The sequence below is a fragment of the Cuculus canorus genome, chromosome 3, assembly GCF_017976375.1.
Source record: "Cuculus canorus isolate bCucCan1 chromosome 3, bCucCan1.pri, whole genome shotgun sequence".
In the NCBI taxonomy this organism is placed as follows: domain Eukaryota; kingdom Metazoa; phylum Chordata; class Aves; order Cuculiformes; family Cuculidae; genus Cuculus; species Cuculus canorus.
Window position 1 is genome coordinate 32,214,419 of NC_071403.1, and position 21,574 is coordinate 32,235,992.

The following is a 21,574-nucleotide window of genomic DNA, read 5'->3' on the forward strand; positions in this document are numbered from 1 at the left end:
TTCCAGACCGAGATCTCCACATTTCACAGAATCATGGAATTGTTTGTTTGGAAAAGACCTTTGAGATCATCGAGTCCAATCGTACCTGTCCACTACCAAACCATATTCCTGAGCACACCATCTACCCATTCCACATAAAGTCTCCAAACAGAGGTGATTAAAGAAAACATCACATTTGCTCAGCACTGATTATAGAATTATAGAATAGTTAGGGTTGGAAGGGACCTTAAAGATCACACAGTTCAAACCCCTCTGCCAGGGACAGGGACACCTCCCACTAGATCAGGCTGCCCAAGGCCCCATCCAACCTGGCTTTGAATACCTCCAGGGATGGGGCAGCCACAGCTTCCCTGGGCAACCTGTGACAGTGCCTCACCACTCTCATTGTGAAGAAATTCTTCCTTATGTCTAGTCTAAATCTGCCCTTCTCCACCTTATACCTATTTCCCCTTGTCCTCTCACTATAAGCCTTTGTAAACAGTCCCTCCCCAGCTTTCCTGTAGCCCCTTCAGGTACTGGAAGGCTTCTATAGGGTCTCTCCAGAGCTTTCTCTTCTCCAGGCTCAACAACCCTAACTCTCTCAGCCTGTCCTCTGATCATCTCTGTAAAATCACAGAATCATAGAATCACAAGGTTGGAAAGGACCCACGGGATCATCAAGCCCCACCATTCCTAACACTCCTTAAACCATGTCTCTCAGCACTTCATCCACCCTTTCCTTAAACAGCTCCAGGGAAGGTGACTCAACCACCTCCCTGGGCAGCCTGTTCCAGTGCCCCATGACTCTTCCCGTGAAAAATTTTTTTCTGATATCCAGCCTGAACCTACCCTGGCAGAGCTTCAGGCCATTCCCCCTTGTCCTGCCCTCTGTCACTTGGGATAAGAGGCCAGCTCCCTCCTCTACACAACCTCCTTTCAGGTAGGTATAGAGAGTAATAAGGTCTCCCCTCAGCCTCCTCTTCTCCAGACTAAACAACCCCAGCTCTCTCAGCCACTCCTCATAAGACTTGTTCTCCAGCCCCTTCACCAGCTTCGTTGCTCTTCTCTGGACATGCTCCAGAGCCTCAACATCCTTCTTGTGGTGAGGGGCCCAGAACTGAACACAGTATTCAGGTGTGGTCTCACCAGTGTCCAGTACAGAGAGAGAATAACCTCCCTGGACCTGCTGATCACACCGTTTCTGATGCAAGCCAAGATTGCCAGCTCATGTGAAGCTTGTCGTCAATCAGCACCCTCAAGTCCTTCTCGTCAAGGCTGCTCTCAATCACATCATCCTCCATTGTGTATTGAAACTGTGATCATACTCCACGCAAAATATTACCTTCTCCAAAGAATTGTGAGAATTAATTGATAAGTTTCACTGCAGCTGGTTTGTATGCTTAATTATCTCATCATATAAATCTGGTTTGTATCAAAAAATAATACGCAGACAATCTCCAGACATGGATAAATAACTTGAAAGGATAAACACTCTCTTATAGTTGCAAGAATTTATTGATATGCTTAGTTATCTTGTAAGACCATAGAATCAGAGACTCATAGAAGCACCAGGTTGGAAAAAACATCTTGGATCATCGAGTCCAACCATTCCTATGAACCACTACACCACGTTCCTGGGCACCTCGTCTACCCATCTTTTAAATACCTCCAGGGATGGAGATTCAACCATACCCCTTGGCAGCTTCTGCCAGTGCCCAATGACCCCTCTTGTGAAAAATTTTTTCCTTATATCCAGTCTGAACCTCACCTGGTGCAGCTTGAGGCCATTCCCCCTTGTCCTGTCCCCTGTCACTTGGGAGAACAGGCCATCACCCTCCTCTCTACAACCTCCTTTCAGGTAGGTGTAGAAAGCAGTAAGGTCTCCCCTCAGCCTCCTCTTCTCAAGGCTAAACAACCCCAGTTCCTTCAGCTGCTCCTCATAAGACTTGGTTTCCAGCCCCTTCACCAGCTTCGTTGCTCTTCTCTGGACATGCTCCAAAGCCTCAACATCCTTCTTGCAGTGAGGGGCCCAGAACTGAACACAGGATTCGAGGTGTAGTCTCACCAGTGCTGAGTACAGGGGCAGAATAACCTCCCTGGACCTGCTGGTGATATAAGTGGTTTAGATCATAGAATCATAGAATAGTTTGGGTTGGAAGGGACCTTAAAGCCCATCCAGTTCCTCCCCATGCCATGGGCAGGGATACCTCCAACCAGATCAGGCTGCCCAACATCCCATCCAACCTGGCCTTGAACCCCTTGAGGGATGGGGCAGCCACAGCTTCCCTGGGCAACCTGTGCCCGTGCCGCACCGCTCTCGTAGGGAAGAAATTCTTCCTTATGTCTAGTCTAAGTCTGACCCTCTCCAGTTTATACCCATTGCCCCTCGTCCTATCACTCCAAGCCTTCATAAACAGCCCCTCTCCAGCTTTCTTGTAGCCCCTTCAGGTACTGGAAGGTCGCTCTAAGTTCTCCCCGGAGCCTTCTCTTCTCCAGGGTGAACAAGCCCAACTCTCTCAGCCTGTTCTCGGAAATACTCGTTAGAGAGAGAAAAAGAGGAGAAACAACCCAAAGAGGGATATTCAAAGAACACAGAATCCGTCTGGTGAAAGTTAACTCTGCTTTCGGTCCATCACAGACGGCCCCTGTCCCCGCACAGCCTCCCCCGCCCCGGCCGTACCTTGCGGCGGGTCCCGCCCGGGGGGCAGCAGGCGGGGCCGCGGCGGCCGCTGCGCAGGTAGGTGACCCGCCGCCTGCCCGGGGCCGCGCTCGGGGGCCGCTCCGCGCCGCGGGCCGGGGCCGCCCGGGGCCGCTCGTCCGGGCAGCGGGGCCGCCGCGGCACCGCCCGCAGGCACAGGAGCAGCGCGGCGGACAGCAGGCACAGGCGGAGCGCCGGGCGCCGCCACAGCATCCTCGCCTCGCCGCGGGGCTCATAGCGGAGACCGGGCAGCGCCCAGAGCCCGCCCCGAGCGGGGAGGGGCCGGCAGCACCGGCGAGGGGGTGGCAGTAGCGGCCCGGCTTGTGGAGGGGAACCGCTTGGGGCGTGGCTGTGGGTCTGTGTGTGTCTATCTGTGTCTGTGTTTCTCAGTCTGTGTGTATCTGTCTCTGTGTCTGTCTGTGTCTATCTGTGTCTTCATGTCTGTCTCTCTCAGTACGTGTGTGTGGCTGCACGTGTGTCTGCATATCTGTATGTGCATATATGTGTCTCTGTCTTTCTGTATCTGTGTCTGTGTGTGGCTGTGCCTTTGTATGTGTGTGTGTCTCTGTGTGGCTGCATCTGCGTGTCTGTGTGTGTGTGTCTGTCTGAGTGTCAGTCAGTGTGTCTTTGTGTGTGTCTGCATGTTTGTATCTGTGTGTGTGTCTGTGTCTCTGTGCTTGCATGTCTCTTTCTGTGTGTCTGTCTATATCTGTCTCTGTCACTTTTTTTGTGTCCGCTTTTCCCCCTGCCCCAGCTCAGGGGTGCCTGTCACTCCCTTGGGCTGGTCCTGGTGCTTGCAGTTGGCTCTGTCAGCTGACCTGTCTGACAACCACACACTTTTCCTCGGTTCCACCCCTCCTCTTAGCCAGCTCATGAGTGGATCAGACAAGCCTTGGTGCAAGTGCGAGGGAGGGACACATTTATAAGGGCAGAGGGAGAGTGTGAATGCAACAACCACAACTGACATCAGCTTAAGAGACGGGTGCCCGGTTCCATCTGTGAGCATCACCTGGAGTTCATCAACAGAAGGTTGCTCGGGCAGGCATGGGGCTGCAACGGCATCACATTGCTCTTCTGTGTTAAATGGCATTATTCATTGGGAGGACAGAAGGAATGCCACTGCTCAGGGAAGAGAGGCTTAGATATATGACAAGTACACTAAAGGCAGGAATAAATGTGACAAGACACGAGACTTGCAATACTGCTAGCCGAAATCATCATATCACAAAATTCTTAGCATCAACATTATTTTAAACTATCAGCATCTGGTCAATAAATAGTGGTGCGTGAAGGTTCTACTAAAATGAAAGTTTGTGATTGTATGGTTATGGAGAAAATCTTAAAGGCAGAAGTATAGAGGTGGATACTCAGAAAATATAAATTGCCTGAATAAATTCTGAAACTCTTTCTTGACGTTTAATCTGTGAGAAATCAAAACTTTCCAGAAGCTTGAACAATGCATATTCAAATAAAAGAGCTCTAATTGAGCAGAATAAAAAACATAAGGTCAGTCTTGGTTTTAGCATCATAGGTTCATTTGCTGTTCTTCTCTCATTGTATAGCTTCAACAGAAAGCTCAAATACTTGAAACCAGCCACTCTTTCTCGTTATCACTGAGCTGTAGCTGTAAATTCTGGCCTTGTACAAGATATTTCCCTCCCTTAGAAAGCTTATCAACTTCAATTTGTGAGCATGGTAAGCGTAAGCCTGATAAAGAAGAGTTTGTGACTCTCACTCAGTGTTTTTATTTTGCTTTTGTATTTTAAAAAACGATTGGATTTCCCCCCTCTCTTTTGAATATGTCTGCCTGTTTAAAACACAACAGAGAGTTTCTAAAGACACAGAAAAAGGGAATAGTGGTAGAGAAAGATCTCAGGAAATCTTGGGGACAATGAGAAACCTTATCTGGATTAGCATGAGAATCAATGTGAATTAAGATAGTACCTTAAACAGTCTCACCTCTCCATTTTAACAAGTAAATTATAAATTAATATCTTCCCTCAGGACTCTACTGCAAAGACACCGGCATATGAACTATACCTGTTAAAAAGAAAAGCAAATTAAACTTGCAGTGTAATGCATGCAGCTCCAGATCAGCTGAAGGATGGGCATTTTCGAGGTGATTTCTGGGAAATGTAGCTTCTGAAGAGTTTCACAACTTCTGCAAAACTCTCTTACTCTTTGAGCCAGGCAGTAAATAGCCTCCCCCCGCGTAGTTGTACCCAAAGCAAGATGGATAGTATTAGAGGAACATACATCATGCCAGATCCAAGAGTCATATATCATGCCAGATCTAAAGCACTGCAATGTAATGCCAGGAGTAACCGAAACAGCGACTCTGAATATGGGCATGCAATTTCTACTGAGAGCCACGAGCATTTTACTCTTGACAACCATAATCAGACATCAGTCCTACTGTATCTGCTTTTTATAAAAGTGTCTCAGATTTCTACAGCTCCCTCTATTTCTTCAGGAAAAGTCTTTAAAAATGTAAAATTCCTTCTGCATTTACAAATTTGTCTATAGTGAGAACACACCTGTGGAAGGAAAAAGCTTAACATCAATGGAAGTTCATTGCTTCAATGCTTGTTTTTGCTGCTTATAAATCACATCTTGCCTGAGATGTTGTTGGTAGTAAAGTTTCTCTTATGACCATTTTTAGTTCAAACATCTTGCCTACTATCATCATCCATCTTCTGCCTCCACTCACTGTCAAGGCTTCTGTTTATCTTCTGGTTAGTCAAAATGCCTGCCCAGATCTCTATGCAAAATGAAACCCTAGGCAGGAAAAAACTCTACTGGGAATTCCTTGGATTCTCCAAGGGCTGTTAACAGAAGTCAAACATTCCTCCTATAAAATGAGTAAATGAATAAAAAAATGTGCTTTTCAACTCAGCTTAACAACCCTGTTGGATTTGGTATGAGCCCCTTGCCAAAATGTACAGGACAGAGCAAAGGAAGACTTTTTTCCTTTTCCTCCCTTCTACACTCCTGCCTGATGCTTTGAAAACCGGAGTGATATTGGTCCATGCACATGAAAACAGAGAGGTTTTGTGTAGAAACTCTCACAAGATAATTTTTAAAGTGGCTGCATGAAGAGAGGCACAATGTGTTCTTACCTACAGAAGATGCACGTGCCTCTGATCCTGAGTCTGCAGAGCTTTGGTCCAGGTCTGTTTTATTGCCTTGCGCATTTATGGGCCAGGGCTCTGCCATAGCCCTGAGGAATGTGGGATGAAATGTTTATAGTTCCCTGGGTGATTTCTCAAGAATGGCTTCAGTGCAAGCCCGTTCTGACTTCCACTGCTTAAAACTGCAGCTAGAAATCCTGGAGGTATTTCTCTGCACCAAGTGACAGACCTCCCTGGAGCCTGCACACAGCCAGCAGCTTTGCAAGGGACATACAGCCCTTACTCCTTCCCATGCCTTAAATCCCATTGAAAGCTGAGAGAAAGAATCCCTTTCTGTTATCTTTTAGATATTAGCAACAGAGAAGTAAATTGACCGTGTTGGTCTATTACCCACTTACCGCTGCTGAGAAATATGTGTCTGAACAGCTGTCAAGGCTAAAGCTCTGCTGTGTGGATCATTAAAACCACTTCTCAGCTCACCACTGGTAGGTTTGAAGTTAACAGCTAAAGAAAAATATGTTCATGCAGTCTCCCATTAGCTATCCTGAAACTTGTGGGCTATTTAGGCAGCTTAAGACAAAATTGATCTTGCTGTTCAGAAGCTCAGCACAAGGCATAGGTAGAAGCTCTCTTTTTCCTCCAGCTACAGAGATCTTCAAACATCACAGCCTTGTTGCATACTTCGAATTTGATGAGAGATAGTTGATAATTAGTGGCCTGGAGGGGGGATTATAGATCAAGATTTACCTCTGAGTCACACTTGTGCATTCACACACGTGTACCTGCACCTGTGCACATACTTTTGCTGCAGCAATGAGAAGGGGAATGACATGTTCCTGCAGTTAAAGATGCTGTGTAACTCTCTGCTGTCCCTGGGTCTGACCTTTATTTATTTAGCCTCGATCTTTGTGGTATCTATAAATGCAACTAAGAGATAGGGTAGGAGGAAATGGCCTCAAGTTGCGCAAGGGGAGGTTTAAACTGGATATTAGCAAAAATTTCTTTACAGAAAGAGTGGCCAAGCACTGGAACAGGCTGCCCAGGCAAGTGGTGGAGTCACCATCCCTGGAGGTGTTAAAAAACCATGTAGACATATTACTTCATGACATGGTTTAGTAGGCACAGTGGTGTTGGGCTTGACGGTTGGACTGGATGATCTCAGAGGTCTTTTCCAACCTTAATGAATCTATGATTCTATTGCCCCCAGTAACTATGTTTCATTCCTAGGGAGGAACAACAGTAATTTTAGGGTCTGCCTTTTACTGAATTGTCTAATCATTCTTAACAAGCAAAATTCTGCCTGCTTTTTAAACTAAGGGCTGGCAATTGTATTGAGCAGATACTGGTATAAAAATTGAAAACATGTATCACTATGTTTTAAAACAGACATTCTAGTTTACATGAATTAAGCAGTGATAGCTTATGTGCAGTTCAAGTACCATTACACCAAGATTTTTGCAATATTAGTTTGCTGTCTGTTTCCCCTGTATGTATTCTGTAATCCCCAAAAGATGTTCAGTTTGCCTTAAGTTTCTATTACAAATGCCTATTTTCTGTATGTTCTAAGGATTGCCTTAGTAAAGCTGGGGTCACCTTTTTATGGTTTTTTTTGGATGCAATCAATTTTACTTTCATTTTTACGTTTCTAAGGTCGAGGATGAATGTCTTTCATTAAAAAATGTAATTTGGCAAAAATTTTAATCTATAACACTCAGAATTCTACAAAACACCAGTGCTGGAGTAGTAATTATAGCTTTAAGAAGTTTTATAAGCCTTTTTATTATGTGTTTTTAATGGGTTTACATAGTACAGTACAAATGCCAAAGTATTTATACAAGGAATGGCAACAGCACTGGAGTAATGGAGCAGATGTCACAATCTGATCACAGAGAGTGACTTTCATCAGCAAGCACACTGGGAAGAGGGCTATCCAAAGGGAGAAGAGACGTAAGCCAGAGCGCCAGGGCTGCTAAGGAGAAGAACAGCAGCAACTGTTCCAGGTAGCAGTTTCACAAACAAATGAAGACCCATAATTAATGCATTGTGTGCTTTTTCTCTGTCTTACAGTGTTGTTTGATATACATGCATGCGTCTGTAGTTTATGTCTCATTAAAGGCAATAGGATAAACAAAGGCTGGGAGTGGCTGGCAGCATCCTTAATGGACCTGATGGATTAAAAATGTCTTTTGTAGGATAGGATATGTGCAAAAATGTCCTTAACCAGTATGCAGGCCAATTTACTAATATGCATCCGCAAAGGTTTCACCCACATAATAACATGCATCCACAAAGGTTTCACCCATGTGACTGAAGTGTCCCATCTTTGCAGGACACTAAATTCAGTACCACTGTCTTTCTTTGTAACAAAATGTTTGCTTTTCTGAATTATTATTACTTGGTCAGCCAATACTTTCCTCCAACTGGTTGCATTTTAAATGTCTTAAACAAAATCCTAATGAGGAGGAGTGAAATGGTCTTGCCTGCAGCAAGGCTCTCTTGCAGCAGCCTGGTCAGGACCAGACTATGAGAATAAAACTCTCTGTTTTTCCCACAGGCTCCTTTCAAGGCAGTTTTCCATCAGTGCCATGTAGAGCAATATCAATGATGCAGATGCATTGGTATCAACTCAAAGTGGAATAACCTCCATAGCCAAGATTTTGTATCTAGGTTAGGCGTTACCGCAGGGGGCATCCTTTTGTCACACGTCTTCCTACAGCATGTCTACCTCCACCCTTTCCATGAACGTGGAAAGCAGAGGCCAGCCAGATGCTTCGAAGACAGATTTGTGAAGACGCAGGCATCCCTGCAGACACAATTCCAGGTGATGAACACTCGGCCAGGCTAACGTTTATGTTTGTCTTGCTTGCAGGGTCTTTGTTAGGAGGCGATTCCTTTGCCAGAATGCATTGAATTTCTTTAGGAATAAGGTCATTTCTCTGTACTGTGTCAGAAGGCAAAGTATATGTTTCTGAAAGCATAAAGGCTTTTTGCAGGGCTTGCATGGCACATGCTACTGTATTGGTGGCAAACCTAGAGGCAAAGCCAGCGGCTAGAGAGAAAAGCCTGTCTTGCCAACTCCCCACAATCTGGTCAGCACAGCACAGGTGTCATAGAGAGGGGACCTTTCCCTCCCCTACAAGACAAAGAAGGAGCAACTACTCTGAGCCTAGCTGGGTGAAAGCCTGAAGCCAGGCAAGCACAGAAACCTCCTGGCTGGAGCCCTGGGGAACCAGGGAGAGTGCCAGGACCTGCAGAGCAGAGGCTGGAAGAGGCACTTTTTCGCACTAACTTCTTGTTCCTCCCTCAGGCTTAATGCAAAGGAAAGAAGATGATCACTTATGTACAGCAATGGGAGCCTTTAGGAATTAAGGGTGTTATGCTTGATCTTTGTGCCGAAGAGCGCAGCCTTAAGCTGCAAAGACAAACAGCAGTAAGATTGCTTTCAGCAATCCAGACAAGAACATTTCAGTGCATAATTATGGATGAGATGCAAGAGGACGAAAAAAGAGGGAAAACATCTGTTTGCATAGAGTTTATTGCCGTTCATTTAAGAGGCCCATTAAATGCCAGAAAAAGCTATTTATCCTTCTGTTGGAGGCAATTATCCTGCTGAAAAGCTCTGTGGCAATTCGCCCCATGGTTATTCCTGGAGTGATGACACTGTGCAGATATACTCTCCGCATGGAAAAAAGGTGGTGAAGCTCAACCCTACACTTGTTTGGCAAGGTGGAAAGCAAGTGCAAGGCTTCCTCTGTGACTCTAGTGCACTCCTTCATGGAAGGGTTTTTTCCCCAGACCTTCACTTTTGCCAAAATGCCGACTGGAGGTGCACATCCAGGTGCTTCAGAAACACCTGCAGCTAGCTTGGTTGCTTCAGTCTCCAGCGATACATAAAATAAGCAAACCTCCTCTCCACTGTTTGGCTCATAAATGTAAGTAAAGGCTCATGTAAGGCTCAGATATCAGCTGGTCAACTGTGAGTTTGCATAAGTTGAATAAAAAGGCAGCAGAGGTGACAGTGACAGGAGCTCAGTATGTGATGCACATGGTGCACACCTCTTGCAATGTGAGAAATATACATGGTAGGTAGTGGACATGAACAGGAGTGGAGGACAGCAACGTGGGGCAGTGCCCTGCTAGTGCTGGTGGCTGTCAGTGGTGTGAGACAGTCTCAAAGGAGGAAAAGCAAAACACAGGGAAAAGATTCTCTTGAAACTTTTTACATTTGAAAATACCATTTTTATGAACTTGTTCTGTTCCAGAAAAGTTTCTTTCGTTTCTCCCCAGCCCTTCCTTATAAGGCTGAGTTTTGACTCACGTCCACTTTTCCTTTTCCAAAACATGTAACTTTGACTTCTTCATTGAGAAAAACAGACGTGGGGGAAAAATTCTCCAAAAGAAAATAGACCATTTTCGGATCAGCCTTAAATCAGCGACAGTTTCTAATACCTGAGCACCTGAGAGCAGTGTGTGAGCTCACCAGGAACCAGGCTAGGTAGCTGATGCACGGGCCAGGCTGCAGCGCTGTAGAAACACCCACCACCACACACAAGGTCTGGCCCAAGCAGAGCTCAAGGGACTGCGAGACACAAGGAACCTAGGACACTTGGCCACCCAAGACAGTGGTTTCCCTTCCAGCCTTTTGATGTGGAGAAGCTCTGGGACATGGTGCAACAGCAACAGGTTTGTCTAGGATTATAATTAGTTATTAACAACAACTCCTGGTGTGCTGGTACCCTTATGTTTCAATTTCCTCAATGTGTTGGTTTTTTTTTTTAAGCATTCGCCATGACATCTTACAGCCCTAACTGATGCACGATTATGTCTTAAGCCCTACTGCAGCACCCAAATCTTATAGTTATGTGACAGCCCTACAAGCACCCACATCTCTACCCATGACTGCATCGCCTCTTTGAAATGGAGCTTGCGAGTTTCTTTCAGGAACTGCTTGATCCAACATCACCCTCTGGTGGAAAACAGGGAATAAAGCAGGATAGAATAAAGCCTCGTACAACACGTACATTGATATAAGATAGTTCTGAACACAATACAAATCTCAGCCTAGGCCATAGTTTTCTAATTACTACATTTATTCCTAATGAATTTGAATGTATCACAATGAAGTTTATCTCAAATAGCATTCGACTGCATTATAATCAATGGTGAATGCCAATTTTCCTGGGTTTTTTTTTCAGAAGTTTGGCAAATTTGCTTTAAATGTAGGCAAAAGTCTATATTGAGACAATATATCTTTATCGCTTTGTTTTTGCAAAGAAAATCATCAAAATTCCCTGTTGCAGAAAACTATTATTTTGTCTCAAGCTGTAAAATCCGTCATACAGCCCATCTGCTGTCTGCAATCACAAGGATTGATCAAAATGTCTCAAAATATCATCAATCCCTTTCTACACCATAATTATGCCTTTGAAATTCCCTGTGAGTGTGTCAGCTTGGTTGCCATCTGCTGGGAGTGGCTATTCAATGTAGGTCAGAAAGAGTAGATAAGAAGCAAATATTTAAGTACGGTCCAGTCAATTTTTGTCCGGACCTGCACGGGCTTGAGGAGAGGATAAAACACTTTGCACAGGTGACAGCTAAGTCTTTCTTTAAGGGTGCCTTTCATCAGCATGGAAAGTCATGGAGTTTTGATGACCTTCCACTGTTAACCCTTTCCCATGTGGGACGTGTCCCTGCCCATGGCAGGAGGATGGGAACTATTTGATCTTTAAGTTCCATTCCAACCCAAACTATTCTATGATTCTATGCGTGTTTTCCTGACATTTACTCTGCATTTACTCTGCATTTCCAGATGAAGACTATGGAGCCAACACAACAGCACAAACAGATTTAGGATCAAAATGGAGTTTTGCAAATTCCTCAGCTGCTGGTACAGCTTCAAATGGGGCCGGAGAATTAACACAGGCCACATCTTTGCTTCAGCTCCCAGCAAGGCTGTTGGCAAAGGAGCAGAAACTCAGGAACGGCTAATGATGTATTGCCAGAGATCGGCACCCGAGGCTGGGCAACTGAAGCAAAAAAAGATTCTTCTCAACAGGCTTCAGCTGCCTAAAAGTCAAGCAGTCGCTGTCTGCAAGCTGGCTTGTAGGCAGTGAAATGTTGTGACCCCCCCCCTTCTTGTGAATAGGCGTATAGTTGGCACAGGGCAGTGTCACTATGTAGCTATGGATATATTTTAAAATATTTAAATTTTCCATGCCTAGGGAGAAAAATGACAGAGGGAAGCACAATTATTCCCATAATATTAGGATATAGGCTTGGCAAATTGAAAGTTTCTGGAAGAAAAAGCTGAGGTTTCTGAGTAGGATGCTCAGCCTTTGTGTGTCATGACCTTGGTAGGGAAGAAAGCCTTTGTGAGAAAGAGTAATATTTAAAAAAGAATTTCAGGATAGAGACTAGGGGCAGGCAAGCAGGACTAGAGGAGCAGGGTTCATGATGACATGTCCTTTAAGGTGCCATTTTGACTTATTTAAAACCACAAGTATGCAGGAAATGGCAAGGTGCAACTGGACAAATAAAGCTCTGTTCAACAGGGCACAGGAGCTGGAGCAATCAGGCTGAATGTATGCATGTTTCTATTTGCTATAAGTCTAAAATTAATAAACAATACTAGAATGCTTGAATTTTATATAAAGTTATTGAAATATCAGAGACTTCCCAGAAGAAAGATCATTACTGGCTCATTGTAATACCACAATAAGAATTACAAGGGAAAGAACCAAAACAGATCCCGTCCAAATGAGGAAATAGAAAAAGGATATAAACTCTGTCAAATCAAAAGCAGGAACAGAAATCCGGATTAAAATAACTTGTTAATAGACAAAATACTTCCTCTGCTGCAGTAGGAGCAAGAAGCTGGCCAGAGAGTCTCACAGGTGACCAGGGTATGTGGTCAGCAGACAATCAGTGGTCAAAGAGCTTGAGAGAAACAAGCCCTAACGCAACAGCTAAACGGGTTACTTATGTCTGGGTTCAGCACAGAAAAGCTTAGTGAAATTCCCATGGCAGAGCCATTTGTAGAGGGGATTGAAGGGCCATTAGAGGAGGGTTTAGAACAAATAGCTGCAATGGGTAGTAACAAATTTATGAGAAGCAGATGTTACTCGCTCATGGGTTTTTAAGCAACACTAATGGGAAATTGTTGTACTGTTCAGGCTGGTGTATAACCCCTTACTTAAAACACCAGAAAAAAAAAAAAAAAAAAAAAAGAGGATGGCACATGACACTGTTTTAAGTGCTGTGAGAGATGTAGAGAAGTGCAAACTACTAAATCTGACACCCATTGCAGCAAAACGCTAAAAGCCATGATAGTAGAATAGTTGCAGGGACAGATATGGACGAAGAGGGAAGAATCAGCAGAGGTTTGCAGTGAGGAGCTATGAAGCTTCACCATTCTCTTACAGCTTTAGAGGACACAGGGAGGCTGCAGACTGCAAGGATCTGCTCGGTATGATCTTCTCAGCTTCTGGAAAGCATTTTATAATGTCTGTCACCAAGACTCGTAAAGAAGTTAATCTGGCATGGGACAGGAGGGAAGATCCTCTCACAATTCAGCAACTAATTACAGGATAGAGAGACAAGGTAAGGATAAATCATCTGGTTTTCACAATAGAGAGAAGTAACCAGTAACATCTGAGAAGGATCTGTGGTAGGGCCAGTGCTTATCCACATATCCATCAGTCAGGTAGTAAATGGTGAAGTGACTTGGAGTGCCGGTGGTACCAGCTTATTCAAGGTAGCAAAATGCAAACTGCCTGTAAGGAGCTGCAAAAAACATCTCATGAGCCTGGGTCATGAAATAGCAGGTGAAATTCAGCGTGGATAACAGCAGAGAAAAACACATGGCTGAGTTGGGAATCAGAGAATAGTTGGGTTGGAAGGGACCATTTGAGATCATCTAGTCCAACCACCCTGCAATAAGCAGGGACATATTAAATTACATCAGGTTGCTCAGAGTCCCATCCAACTTGACTTGAACTTTTAAAAGTAAATTAGAAGAAACCTCCCCACCTTGCAAAGCAGAAGTGCACAACCAGAGCTCTGGTTTCCCATGGGGCTGTGGACACTCCACTAGCATTAGCAGTGTTTCTTGCTCCAGGATAAGCTACATTGTTTGTTAGTTTTTAAGATTAAAATCAAGATTAAGAAAATCAAGACTGAGAAAAAAATAGCCCATTCTCATGATTTTTCCATGTATTTTTTCTGTTCTGTGTTTGCTGAGGACAAAGCTGCAGTCTGATAGGCCCTACGCCAACACCGCTGCCAAAAGCAGCAGCTCTGCCCTCTTGTACCACTGCAAAGGACAAATTATGGGACAAGGGAATGCAAAATTAGCCTCCAGATCTGAGGAGAAGAGCACAAGACTACTGAAGGCAGGGCTAGCTTAGGCTGATCCCAGGAGCTAATTGACCTATAACTTAATTTGATGATGTTTCTTCCAACAGCTGACCCCTGCAAAGGATAACTGTCCTTATCCCCCTGAGACCAACAGGAGTTGGCAGCCATGTCTGAATGTGGCCTTTCTTGGCCCTGTCATGCCATCTCCAAGGAAAGAAAACCCCTTGCTTATGAAAGCAAATGCTACAGAAGTGACTTTTGCTCCATTATTAGAAATTTATTTATCAGTTCGTTTTAATCATGTGAATTCCTGAAGAATTTTGATTTGCTTTGTAACTGTAAGGACGAAAAAAAACTGGACAAAAAAACCTAGACAAAAGTGGACACTAATGCTCTTGAATGAACCATTTAAGATGTAATGAGTGCTCTAATCACTAACAGTCAAACCTGTATCATAGTATAGTTTGGGTTGGAAGGGACCTTAAAGATCATCTAGTCCCAACCCCCCTGCCATGCACAGGGACATCCCACTAGATCAGGCTGCCCAAGGCCCCATCCAACCTGGCCTTGAATACCTCCAGGGATGGGGCATCTACAACCTCTCTGGGCAACCTGTGCCAGTGTCTCACCACTCTCATAGTAAAGAAATTCTTCTGTACTGCGATGGTAAGATCTAATTTTGACCAGCGATTATCTTCACCAACATCAAAGGGCTCAAACTACAGAGGAAAATGGAGTGAGGGTCTGGGATTCAGTGGCTCAGCTTCCATATGGCGGAGGAGTTTGCTCATGTCCAGTTACAGCCAAATTTATCTTTGGAGTGTTTATCTAGTCTTAAATGGCTCTTCTCTCCCGTATGAAACTGAAGCCGGTGTTAAGATCCTTGGTTTGTCACCAGTTTATTCATATCAACTGATGCAAGGAAAGAATCCAGTGCTGATGCGAAGTAGAAGAGAGATGCTGGCACTCCCTCCCACGCTGAATATCCCTCGTCTGTAAAACACAGGCCACGTCAATGCTGCTATTGGGGGAAAAAAATCATGTCTGCCTGAGAGCAAAATCTGAGGGGCTCAAAGTTTAAAAAAAAAAAGAGAGATTTGCAAACCAGTGTGAGGAAAGATGCACAAAACTGTAGCTCATACGGGGCAACTTCCTCTCACAGAAACTTTAGGTTACATTCCCTGAGGTGTAACAAGAGCAAATGCAGTGATCAGTGTCACATATGTGCCTTAAAATCACACTTGCCTGGTCACTGTGCATGACAGTAATCTAACACTGCTTTTTATAAGAGCTGACCTGGAGCACTGTAATGCAGCACTGTGGAGGGTTTTCTTGTAGATCATACGGAGAACAGTAACATTCTGTAGCAAGACAGCAGGAAGAAGATTAGATTTGGTACAAGAGCAGCGAACTAGTTTTTACTGAATCTGAACCCAATGCATCTGATACCTTTAGATGCAGATGAAGAAATGCTAAATTGATGTAATTAATATTATACTGCACCAATCTGATCCCTGTTTTGTGAAGAATATTCACATATCTTGCCTTCCCCTTAACATAAGGCTAGGAGAAATACCTAGGGCAGAACCGATGTCAAATGGAGGAGAAGGACAGCTGGGTCAATACTTGGATCAACCCATCATGTCTTTATAAGCTTGCAGCTGAAAACCAGATGAGATACCACTGAGCATCTGCAATGGCACAAGTTGTTGTCTTAGGTTCCTTCTATACAGTAGTGGAATAGAAGTCCAAATCTGCTACTAGGAGATGCAACACTAGGCTGTCACAAAGCAGCCTCTGGGATTCAAAGCTTGGCCCTCGATGAGGAGCCTTGCAGGGCAGCGATGCACTCTCTGACAAGATAAGCAGCCTCTTTGGCTGTGCCCCTGTGCACCGAAAAGCCACCTGCACCATGCCCGTAGTTATGGACCACTGGAAGCTTAAGTCCTCCTTGGCGAAAGACCTCTCTCTGCAGTCTCACACTCTGCCTGGATGGCCTCAAGCCCACCTTCACCTTGATGTCCTGAGCTTCCTGCAGTGAGGGCTCAAGGGAGCAACATCTGTCAAAGATGTCTTGGATAGTGCCAGGATCAGGGGAGAGACTCCAGATATCCTTTTCCCTGGTTCCCCCTAGGGTTACCTGGTGTATCCCTGGGTAGATGTAAGTTAAGCCATCCCCATCCCGGATGAAATTTTTCACCCAAGGAGCATGAACTTGGAGTACTTGTCCCTTGATGGGGAAGAGCTTTTCATCCCCCACCAGCTGGCAGGCTCCAATGCCCGAGCAGTTGACAATGATGTTATATTCGCTGTGCAGCTCCCACAAGTCTGCAACTTTTCTGGTGTACACTTGGACGCCAGTTGCTTTCAACCTGCAAAAAGACTCCAGAAGTGAGGCAGAAAAGAAATCCCTAAACCCTCATGTAATTATTATGCACACTAAGTAAGTGAGATAGATTGCCTTCAACATACGAAACACCAGATGGGACAAAAAGTAAAGAAACTGCCATGGGGTTTCTGTTTGTGATTTGTCTGATCAAAGCTATTTTTCAGCTTGTTTAGGCTGGAAAAGATACAGCAAGTTGATCAGCATTAGAGAAGGGCCTGGCATAAGACCCTAGGCAGACAGTCAGGTCCTTGTGGTCTCATGGATCAATTTCTAGAACCATCACAAGCTTTAACAGCTCAGTAAGCTGAAAAATGTCAAATTTATTCCCCAACTTACTTCTGCTACTGACAGCGCTATCATACTATGGCCCTTTTAACATGCCTGTTACACACCATCATGTTCATTCCCAGTTCACCTGTCTGATGCCAAAAGCCACTTAGTCATTTGGCACCACTTGCAAAGCTTTGAGGTACACAAGATGTCCCCACAGGCTGGGCAGCACCCCCAGAGGACCTATACCCTTCTACGGCAGCAGCCAGGAGTCACCCAGGACAGCTCAGAGCACTATACATCCCTGTCTGCTCTCCAGCAAAATTCAGCCCTTCTTGAAGTTCATCTTTGAGCTCAATTGCAAGCTGAATTCCCCCCTGAACTTCCCTAAAGCTTGAAGCCAACTCCTGTGATAAAACATTGGTGTGAGATGGAGACGCTGCATGCTGTCAGGTGGATCCAGTTGCTGGGTATCTTTAGTAAGGGTTCTAGCATGAGCAAGGCGGGAGACAGCTCTGTGATGACAATGCATTAAATAGGAAATGCTGTCCTTTGCAATACTCTGGCAACCCTCAAAGTGATCAACCCCGCTATAAAGACAGGGGTTTCCCACAAAGCAGTGAGCATGCTCAGGATCTAGGACACAGCTGGTGCTCTGGAGACTGGGATTTGGGAGCAGCAGGACAGTGAGGCTGGCTTGGAAGGAGATGGGAGGTCTTGTGCAGCAGCTCTGGCTCGGCAAATTGCTGGGAGAGCTCATAAGTGCTGTAACTGGCACTCTGCCATCACGCCATAAAAAAAAGCCAATAAAAAACACCTGCTGAAAACTCCTGAATTCAGGCAAGCAAGCAAGAAAAGAATTCCAAGGTTCATTTTCAGACCAGCAAGGTGGGCACAAAACCAATTTTCCTTGTGGATTGCCAAGAGAATGATCTATAACTACTGCTCAGGTCACTAGGGGTTTGAGAATTAGTTACATGTTTAGTATGCTCTCATAGCTCATCACTAGAGAAAAGAGAAAGAAAAGGAGCTTGATCATCTTATTAGACTACCTCCTTTGAGAAATAAGAAGGCTATGGCAGGAATAAGGAAAGAGCAGAAATCGCATGACAGATACTGAATGGGTTGTACAATTTAGTTGTGCTTCAACAGAAATTCCCGATTCAGTTAGGCAATGAAACATGACAGAGCATGTGCCCCAAGGAGGCGGCACAGGCTTCAGGTGGCACTGGTACCACTGGGGTACTCCCAGCCTGGCTGGCTGCTAGAACAAGAAACATTTTTTCACAAGTTGCAGTGACATGAAAGGCATCCAAGCAACCAGCTGAGCTGGCAATTTGTACCAGTGTCAGTACGTATCTCTTTACTTAACCTCAAATCAGCTTGCAGCCTATCACTGTCTTGCAAGTGGAGACAACTATTTGCTCACTTTAGGGATACTTAAATGGATTAAATGCACATCATCAATGTCAGAACTTCTTAGATCTGTATCCTGACTTTCCCATGGTTCTCCAAAATCTGTGTGTTTTGGGGAAACTTAGTAATATGCAAATTTCCAAATTTTCTAACTTTTATGTCAATCCAGACATGAATTCTGATGCCACATCTCCTCAGTGAGTACATCACCAATCTTGCACAAGCAAATGTTTCCAAAAATTTTGTTACAAGATGGTGCTTTTTTACCATTTTTCACCTGATCAGATTAAGAAATTACTCCAGTTGTTGATGAAATTCAAGCTTAATCAGTCCAGCTAATTCTTAAATGCAAAGTCTTCACATGTAAGACATCTTCCCAGACATAAGCATTCTCCCAGGGGATGGATTTATCTCAAGAAAAGACAGATATACTTGGGAAGTTTGGCAAATAAGTAACTCTCACATGTTTTCTTAGAACATGGCAGGTTCCCAACATACTTTCAAGGTCTGGCTGGCCAAGTGTGGCCTCTGTGGCTACGTCAGTCCTGTGCCCCCAGGTGCTCCCACTGTAAGCTCCACTCTAAGCTCCAATCTACAGCCAGGAGGTAGAAAGTAGACATTGCACAGATGGGGGCCTTTTGCATTTTGAAAGACAGGGTATTTATTCCTAATTCTCCTTCTCTGCTGCATTTTCCTCAGTGAGAAATGGCCCCTTTCCAGTTTTGTTCAAACCTAAGGCTCTGAAAGCATCCCCAGCTCCCCCTCAGTCCCTCTGCCTGGGTTTCTCTCTGCATGACCAGCCTACAGCAAAACCAACCTTTTCTCCAGCCACAGCAGGTAAGGTGGACAGTCACATTTCAGTGTCGTAAAGGCCTGACCAAATCGGTGCTGTGGAAACTTCTGGAGTTCTGCTTCAGACATTGGTCGAAATCCCAGGACAACATCTGACCAGAAAGGTAACTCTTCCTTCGGAGTGTTTTTAAAGACCTGCCACCTAAAAGGACACAGAGAAAAAGCTGAAAAACTTAGCCACTACTGCTCTTCGAATCATAGAATGATAGAATCATTTAGTTTGGAAAATATCTTTGAAATAATCAAGTCCAATCATAAGCTGCTAAGTCCACCACTAAACCATGTCCTTAAGTGCCACATCTGCATATCTCTTAAATACCTCTGGGGATGGTGACTCAGCCACTTCCCTGGACAGTATGTTCCAATACTTGACAACCCGTTTGATCAAAACCTCTCCTGGCACCACTAGAGGACATTTCCTCTCATCCTATGATTTGTTATTTTCTGTGTTATTATCACAGCACAAACCCAGGAACCCACAAACCTGTTTCTGCTCATCAGTGCAACTCCGCAAGATTAACAGCAAAGGGAAACATTGCTGCCCTCTGCTGCAATACTTGCCTTGGCAAATAGGCAGAGGAGCTGCCACAGCCTGGCTTGTAGGTGACACACCGGGATATCTCAACTGGACAGAGTTCTTCCACCTTACTGTGTGTTATTTCCACCTCTAGAAGTACAAAGGCTCTTCACAGTGTCCCTATCAAGGATGCAGGCACCCTGGCTGGACCTTTACGTAGGGTCACTTGGTCACCCATAAAGCTAAAGAGTGTCCAGCCTCAACACTTGAAGAAGTGAATTTCTGTGTACAAAACAGGCAGTATAAAACACTCCCAACACATGCCCCCGAACTGAATCCCTAGTTGCTGAAGCTGGGGGGATCCTGCAGTCCCATCCCTATGAAGACCATCCTTGCTGCAAAAAACTGTTGGATGACAGTGCGAAAAACATCACTTATTAAATAATACTTGAAGCTGTCCAGTCTTGAGAGGTTTCTCTATACAAACCTATGCATAAGTTCTGCTTGGAGACACATCATATCTGAAAAACTTGAATGACTTTTCTTGGGAATAGGGCTAATCCATGAAGGGAATACACCTGAAGTCCAGCAAGGAAAATCTCTCTGCCTGCTCCAGCACACAGCACACAGCACACGCATAGAAAAGGCTGCCCTGGGGGGCTGTTCTTACCCAGAGACCAGGTGAATGCCAGCCTCTGATGCCTCAGCTGAGTTGCTGATGGCAAAAAGATAAGTGAAGGTCTCTTTGAACCACTGCTTCTGAACGTGGATTGGTGTACCTGCACGTAAACAAAACCAAACATGCAGGGAGGAATAATGCAAATAAGACAAGCATACAAGCCAATGTTGAGGAGTTCAGACAGAGAATGCAGGGCATGGCACATTTCTTCCTGAATCTCTGTGCATCACTGCACACCTGGGCATGCAGCTGCATGTGGTGCCACAGGCAACACCACACTGGGTTGCACATACCTGGGTAGGTGTGAGGGATGAGCATTCCAGCTGCAACATCGCTCGTTGTGTTGGGGCTGAACTGGTCTGAAAGGACAGTCACAGAGCAGCTGGGGCAAGTCTCTGTGATGCACAGTGCTGTGGACAGGCCGATAACTCCTGCACCAACCACTGCGACCTTGGGTGCTGCCATCTCCAGGGTGCAGAGGCAGAGGAAAGAGGCACCTACAAGCATTTGGAAATAACATATCCCACGTCACCAGTATCCCTAACAGACAAATTTGTCAGGCTATGAAATACCCACATAAGACGTAACATAATCTCCCCAGCAGCAGCTAATCGAAGATTAATTGCTGAACACAGAGAACCAAGACTGAGGTGAGGAATAAAACGAATACTCATAGCCTTTGGTATGAGGACAACTAATTTTGGAAAAGTTTTTCAACAGCCACTACCCCCTCCTCAGCATAGGAGCAATGGGCAAGAAAGCATTCTGTACACACAGCACTGGAGCAGATGTTTTTATCCAATAAAACCCAAGGAAGTGAGGCACCTGTCAAGTTTTCCGTTGAGCTGGGGGCAGAAGTGCCTTTGGAGCTGTGGGGAAATTGGCTTTTAGGCAGCATAAGCCAAAAGGCTGTTTTAACACCAGCATCTCTGGGAATGAGGTCTGTCACCACTTGGGCAGCAGAAGCAAATTGCACAGGAGGCAAGTGAGTTACACAGAGCAAAGGGTTCAGTGCATTGTGGAAGATGTTTTCCTTAACATGCATCTCAGTTCCCCTGCTATGTAGGGCTCCCCCTCTGACCCAGAGGACTGGGTTACCTGGTTATCTCTGTCCTACAAAATGTGAATTTTAGCTATTAAACACAAAGCATAGCTTCACAGGGTACAGCCTGGCTGTTTACACTCCCACATCCAAAAATTGTGAGGGCCGTGATGCCTCAGAGGGAAAAGTGTGGGAAGAGAAGCTATCTGTATGGTGAGGGGGCGCGTTGCCCCTTGCAACTTGAGT

General features: G+C 45.0%; 2 protein-coding genes across 2 annotated transcripts in view; both read right to left on the bottom strand.

The window, feature by feature from the left end:
* Positions 1-2,914, bottom strand: part of METTL24 (methyltransferase like 24) — a 54,944-nt gene extending 52,030 nt beyond the window's left edge. The window contains exon 1 of the mRNA XM_054062398.1: positions 2,660-2,914. Coding sequence (XP_053918373.1) covers positions 2,660-2,890 — 231 coding nt within the window. The 5' untranslated portion in view covers positions 2,891-2,914. The remainder of the gene's footprint in view (positions 1-2,659) is intronic.
* Positions 2,915-7,560: 4,646 nt separating this feature from the next.
* DDO (D-aspartate oxidase) lies at positions 7,561-20,803 on the bottom strand. The gene is made up of 4 exons (XM_009564867.2): positions 20,580-20,803; positions 20,278-20,386; positions 19,056-19,232; positions 7,561-16,535 (listed from the first exon to the last, which is right to left on the bottom strand). The coding sequence occupies exons 1-4, from the start codon at positions 20,791-20,793 to the stop codon at positions 15,968-15,970; spliced, it is 1,068 nt and encodes a 355-aa protein (XP_009563162.2). The 5' UTR covers positions 20,794-20,803; the 3' UTR covers positions 7,561-15,967.
* Positions 20,804-21,574: the final 771 nt, after the last annotated feature.

Coding starts and splice junctions, on each gene's coding strand:
- DDO (XM_009564867.2), bottom strand. CDS start 20,793: ATGCTTGTAGGTGCCTCTTTCCTCTGCCTCTGCACCCTGGAGATGGCA. Junction 20,387..20,579: donor CATCCCTCACACCTACCCAG/GTATGTGCAACC, acceptor GTTTACGTGCAG/GTACACCAATCCACGTTCAG. Junction 19,233..20,277: donor GGCATTCACCTGGTCTCTGG/GTAAGAACAGCC, acceptor GTGTCCTTTTAG/GTGGCAGGTCTTTAAAAACA.